Source organism: Octopus bimaculoides, chromosome 17 (genome assembly GCF_001194135.2).
Source record: "Octopus bimaculoides isolate UCB-OBI-ISO-001 chromosome 17, ASM119413v2, whole genome shotgun sequence".
NCBI classification, from domain to species: Eukaryota; Metazoa; Mollusca; class Cephalopoda; order Octopoda; family Octopodidae; genus Octopus; species Octopus bimaculoides.
The window spans coordinates 14,508,045-14,514,576 of NC_068997.1; the positions used below are offsets into that span (position 1 = coordinate 14,508,045).

The 6,532-nt window shown below is 34.6% G+C and overlaps 1 protein-coding gene across 1 annotated transcript in view; it reads left to right on the plus strand.

Annotated features, from left to right (window-relative positions):
* Nucleotides 1-1,709, plus strand: part of LOC128249712 (myb-like protein D) — a 135,148-nt gene extending 133,439 nt beyond the window's left edge. Inside the window, exons 10-11 of the mRNA XM_052974126.1 lie at nucleotides 831-979; nucleotides 1,616-1,709. Coding sequence (XP_052830086.1) covers nucleotides 831-979; nucleotides 1,616-1,709 — 243 coding nt within the window. The remainder of the gene's footprint in view (nucleotides 1-830; nucleotides 980-1,615) is intronic.
* The last annotated feature ends 4,823 nt before the right edge of the window (nucleotides 1,710-6,532 follow it).

The following is a 6,532-nucleotide window of genomic DNA, read 5'->3' on the forward strand; positions in this document are numbered from 1 at the left end:
GGTCACCTCAGGCTTCTTTTTTTAAAGGTACATGAAAGTAAGTACCTTCTCTCTTTTTGTCTCTTTTTGTTACAAGTCTATTCTTAAAATGGTGTCGTCTTTCATTCTTACCATTCTTGCCACATTTACCCATTTTTTATTGAAACTTTCATTCGACAACACCTTCCTCTCTATCCTCATCCTCCTTTTCAAGTGGTATAGATAGATAGATAGATAGATAGATAGATAGATAGATAGATAGATAGACAGACAGACAGACAGACAGACAGACAGATAGATAGATAGATAGATAGATAGATAGATAGATAGATAGATAGATATAGACAAATTGACAGATATATAAATAGACAGAGAGATCAGCAGATAGATACATAGATACACAAATAGACAACCACAAATATCAAGAGAGAAAGAGAGAGAAGTAAAGTGATGAACAGGCTGCTATAAAGAGGTTGATAGAAGGATAGTTAGGCAGGTAAATGGATTGATAGTTGGATAGGGATAAACAGTTGAAAGTGCTAATAGATGGGTAGACAGGTAAGTTGATTGGCAGTCAGATATGTAGGTAAGTACATAAGGAGGTATGTATTTATGTTGACAATTAGGTAGAAAGTCTTTGTGAGATAAAAAAGAGACAATAATTTCATTATCGAAGCTTTTTGCCTGGCATACTCAGTGAAGCATGGTTAGAACTCATTACTCTTTTCCAGAATCTCTAAGAGTGGTGGTGAGCATAAGAGAGGTGAACAGTGGACTGGAGTCCTTGTTCAATAATTGCAGCAGAGTGGACTCTACAAATTTTGAATAATTTTACCATGACCTCCGTGCAGCTCCAAGAAATAAGATCTGTGACTGTAAGTGAACTTCAACTGCTTAAGTTTTCCCAGTTGTCTCTCCATGAGAAAGTTACAGTCAAGAAAATAGGCCGTTCAACACCTGACATTAAAATATCTCAGCCAGGAATAAGCAACAACAAGAGGTATATTCGAATGGTGCTGACAGAAAATTTGGCTCTGCAGCTGTCAAATGAAAAATGCATTTACATTATTTACATTATTTACATTTGACGGATATTTGTCCTCATCTTGTTTGTTGTTAATACAACCTTCTCCAAGTATGTAGCACGAACATAATATCCTCACCTATTGGCTTACAAACAAGTAGCCAGTTATGGTCAGATCAGAGAGGTGCACACCTGATGCACAGACAACAAGTCCTTTAAGCAGACAAACTTTCCTTGGTTGCAGCTTAGCCTTGTATTAAAGGAATATTCGACTGCAACGAACAGAGCATTATTCGTGCCTCTTATGCAAAGCTAATCTTTTCTGTTTTTAATGAAACTCTGGGCCGTATTTGCTTCTAGCATATTGCAATACATGACTGACAAGCCATTATGTAACCATATAAATATTGAGCAATTTTCTTGCAAGAATAAATATTTCATCAACATTTGAAAATCGATTTTAAAATGGTCACACTGTCAAAGAAAGATCGATTTAATACCAATAAAGACCCTACTAATCAGCCCGACTTGTGTACCAAAATTATTAACACATAATGCGTATGTCAGACTCATTAGTAAGAATTTTTTTAAAGCTTTAAATCATTTTTTAAGTTCAACACCGTACTTCAATAATCCTTATGTCACATTGCTTAATAACCAGACAGTTACTGAACATGAACGCTTTAACTTAAATTGGCTATCATAGTTTTCAGTAAATTAAATGGAAAAAGATATATGAAAGGTTACAGGTTAACAGTTGGCACTCATAAATTTCTAAGTAAAAAGCTGAGAACAATAGGTAAAGGAACTGATGTAAAAATGTAGATTTTGTTTCAAATCTTGGCTTAGAATCCAGGAAGCTATTCATTGCAAACTCATAAATAAAAAGTTATAGTTATACATATATAAAAACATGAATAATTTCGAATACTCACTACTGCATATATATATATATTTATTTATTTTTTTTTTTTTCTCGGTGTATAACATTGAGGGTAAGAGGGGAGACCGTTTCAATTTCAACTTCCTTTTATTGCAATTAAATTTGCATTCACGAAAAAAAATATGTTAAAAATAAATAATCTTGTCCTTGATAATTGTTACATAATTCTGATATTATCCCAGAATTGATGGGAATAATATGTATAATATAGAATTCACTAAGAGTTGACAGAAGTCAAAACAAAAATGAAGAATTAAACAACTAAAAAAACAGCACCTACAGAAATGATTAATATTAAAATTGCTTTATAAATAATGACAAAACTTTCCTGAGAAAACCAAGAATCTTTCTTGCTAGTATCTTAAACTAAGTCAAATGTAATTTAAGAAGCAAAAATGCATATATCAACATAAAACTTATTACATAGTGAATCCATTATTTTTTCCTATTTCAAAATGGCCGATGAATGTCACATATTTTTCATACTGTCAATGGTTATAAATCAAGAGCAGCATTTGTTCAGTTAGGAACTTTACCTAGGGCTGTAGAGCTGGATTAGTAAAATATATAAAGGATGTGCAGTGACAGAAGATCTTGGTATTTTTATCATTAATATGAAGCAAGAGAGGGAATTTCACTGTTTCAAAATGGTGATAAAGATTTTGTATGAAAATGATAAAATTTTAAAATATTGGTAGGGAATTGGTTTCCGTCAACTTACAGAATTTTAAAAAATGTTTTCTGTTAACTTTAAAGTAATTTATAAAACATTTTTCATTACCATATTCCTAAACAAAGATTTAATTTATGATTATTTCCAACTTAGTTGTATAATTAAAAGATAGTGAGATAGAGCTTACTTACACTATGATGTTCAGTTCACAAAATGAATGCCAGAGTTGTAAATAAATCTGAATTCACAGCCAATAAGAAAATAAGAAAAAAACAACAGAAAGGAAAGGAAGACTTATTAGACAAAGCGTACTTTTCATTGTCTTATGCAAATCTTTTGGGCACCAGACTCAAGTAATGGTCATCAGGAGTTTAAGATGACCAAGGTCAGTGGCACAGTCCACCTTTCACCTTCAAGATATTCAGTTCTTTTTTGTTCAATTCATTCAGCACCCACTTCACTGGTCTTCTTTACCTTAAATAATATATCTCGAGTTTTATTATTTTGCCAAGATGAAGTGAAAGGACTTCAACTTCTGTTTCGTCAGTCAGGTCATTGAAGATCTTTTGCTATCCTCATTTAGGTCATTTTCCATTTTTCAATTGAGAAAAGAAGACTTCTTTGGAATTTGGATATTAAACATTTGGATGAGATGACCCACCCATCTGAGATAGTTTTTGATCACAATTACTCGTTTTGGCTTCACAGAGAATACGGATGGTCGTTCCTAACTGATCTTGAATATGTTTTACAGACATCAATAAGAAAAAAATGTTCAGTTTTTCAGATGACAAAGCTAAGAGTTCAGACAACTGTGGACAATTTTTGCATCATCTCAAAGATCTTCATTCTTGAAGATATGCTTCAGTAAGTGCTCAAAGATTGTTCCAGAACAATGAAGTTTGTATTGGATCTCATTAGTGATATCAGCTTAAAATATATTACTTCCGAGAAACAAGGTCACAAGGTCACAAAATGACTTAGGTGCCAACGTCTGGGGTATGATTGTTTCCAGAAGCCTCTCAATTGGTTCTGCCCCTAAAATAGCATGAGTGATGACCAGATTAATGCTAAATAAAGTGCATTTAATGCTAAATAAAGTTCCATTTTTGTTGTATTTTCTGAATTACGTATTTTTTCAAGTGATTCCTTTGCAGGTCTTGTGGTTTCGTCCAGCCTTCATCTTTAAAAAAAGATAACATTGTTTATTCTGGGTGTGACAGCATATCACCAAAATCCATATTTGGAGTATGCACACCAATAATTGTCATATATTGATCTTTTGCAAGTTGAAGCTGAATCACAATTTCTTGTTTGTTGGTACTGATTGGGATTTCTGATAAGTTCAAAAGACGATGATTCTATCCATTAATATAAGGTAGCATGTTAGAAGAATGCTTAGTAGCATTTCTTAAAGTTCTGTGTACAAATCCCATCATCGCCGATTTTGCCTTTCATTGTTTCATGATCAATAAACTAAGAACCCGTTGAGCACTTGCACCGATGTTATCTACTAACCCCTCTCTTTGAAATTGCTGTCTTTGTGCCAATACAACATTTTAAACCATTATTATCTATTAATTAATACGTGAGAGTATTAGTTCGTTTGCTTCTACAGTTTTTTCTTAGTTTCTTTTTTTTATTTTCATTTTCATTTTCATACTGTCTCCATTGTCCTGGGCCCTTGTGGCCAATAAAAGAAATCCTTACAATTTCTCACTATTCCACTTGCACCACTGCCAGCTGTACTACTACTACTACTACTACTACTACTACTACTACTACTACTACCAGCAGCAGCAGCAGCAGCAGCCGCAGCACCTCTGCTGTCGCCAAACCAACCTTCTGTCCACCACCAACCGTAGACAGTAAAGCGGTATATGTGACACAGACCATCAAGGCTGAAATGTTAATGAATGAACGAACGAACGTATGAATGAACAGGAAGATGGAGAGAGAGAGAGAGGAAAAGGAAGAGAAAGACAAAGAGAAAGAAGGGAAAGAATGAAATAAAGGAAGAGTCAATAATTGAAATGAGGTGACTAAAGGTTAATAAGTACGGTGACAACTGGTGACAACAAATGCGATGAGACATATTTCGGTTTGGAAGTGAGAAAAGAGGAGGCTTTTATTAAAAGTCGATGTGATATTTCGTAATTAGAGTGGTACCAAAATGTCGGACATCTGAAAGTTGCAGCAGCTAACACCTTCAACAATTGGAGTAACATTTAATACATCATGAAACGACAGAAGTAACTAATTGATACAGCAAATGACAGTAACAACCAATAAAGGACGCCAAGAGTTTAGCAAACACTCTCTCTCTGTCTTTATCTCTCTCCCCCTCTCTCTCCCTCTCTCTCTTTCTCTTTTGCCATCACAAAGTTAGTTGCTCCGTCAGACTAAATTCATTAGCATTATATTATAGTCCTCATGTGAATGAATTCGACTCTAGTTGTTGTTTTGTATCTATGAAATAAATGACATACCAGTCATAAAATCGTGGTCACCTCTCCTCTATAGATTTGTTGTATTGAATCAATGTAATAACAACAACAAAAAACAAAATAGTCATCACACAAAATGCTTGTTTTAAGTAGGTTGGAAGGAACTGGAAGACGGCACTTATTATTCTTTGGAGACAGTAGAGTGATCCAAGAAGTTTTATATGTATTGTTGGTGGAGGGAGCACTAAATTGCCTTTGGTAGATTGACCTACAACTGGGGACTTTATTTATTTTCCTAAATTTTGTTTTTATCACTGTTATATCCTTGTTATCTGTTTCTTTTTTTGACTGATATAAATCCATCATGGTGTGTATTGTATTTCATCTTTTGATATTGTCTTCAAAATATTTGGTTCTTGTGACAAATAAAAGAAATTATTATTATTATCATTATTATTATTATTATTATTATTATTATTATTATTATGGTAAGGCAGCAAGCAGGCAGAATCATTAGCAGACTGGGTAAGATGCTTAGCAGCCTTTCATCCATCTTTACATTTCTGAGTTCAAATTCTGCCAGAATCGACTTTGCATTTCATCATTTTGAGGCCGATAAATTAAGTACCAGTGAAACACTGGGGTTGATTTCATTGACTAGTCTCATCTTACCAAATTTTAGGCCTTGTGCCTATAGTAGAAAAGATTATTATTATCATTATTATCATTTCTTTCTCCTTATCACAGGTTTTGTTGGAGCATACATAGTGGGCTTACTACCTGCAGCCTATGGTACCAGGCAATCTGTTCTTTTGCACTATTTAATATTTTCCTGATTATTCTGACCGTACCAAGGAGGCAAACGTTTTGTAACAGTTCTACTAGGCACTCTATTCCAATTTCTTTTATATTCTCCTTGAAGCTTTCTGTTATTGTCCCCAAGGACCCAACAATGACTGGCATTATCTTCACCTTCTTCATTTTCCATAGCCAGGCTATTTCATACTTAAGAGGGCTGTATCTATCTATCTATCTATCTATCTATCTATCTATCTATCTATCTATCTATCTATCTATCTATCTATCTATCTATCTATCTATCTACCTACCTACCTATCTATCTATCTATCTACGACCTGTCTGAGATGCCGGCAGAGCGACGAAACCATTCTGCACGCACTCGTACAGTGTCCCACCATTTCCGAGCTGTGGGCTTACGTCGAACAACTGCTATCGCGTGTGGGACGAGTCGGTCTATCAGCCGAGTCTATCGTGAATATTGTTGCGCCTCCTTCCTTTAAACGGGAAGGAAGAGCCATTTTCATCGTACTTGTGGCTATGGCGAAAGAATGTGTATGGTGGACGCGTCTGAAAGGTCTAGAGACAAAGACTTTCCTCTCTGGGCAATCTCTCATCAACTTCTTCAAGTATCACCTGAAGAGGAAGGTGAGAGTAGAAAGGGAAGT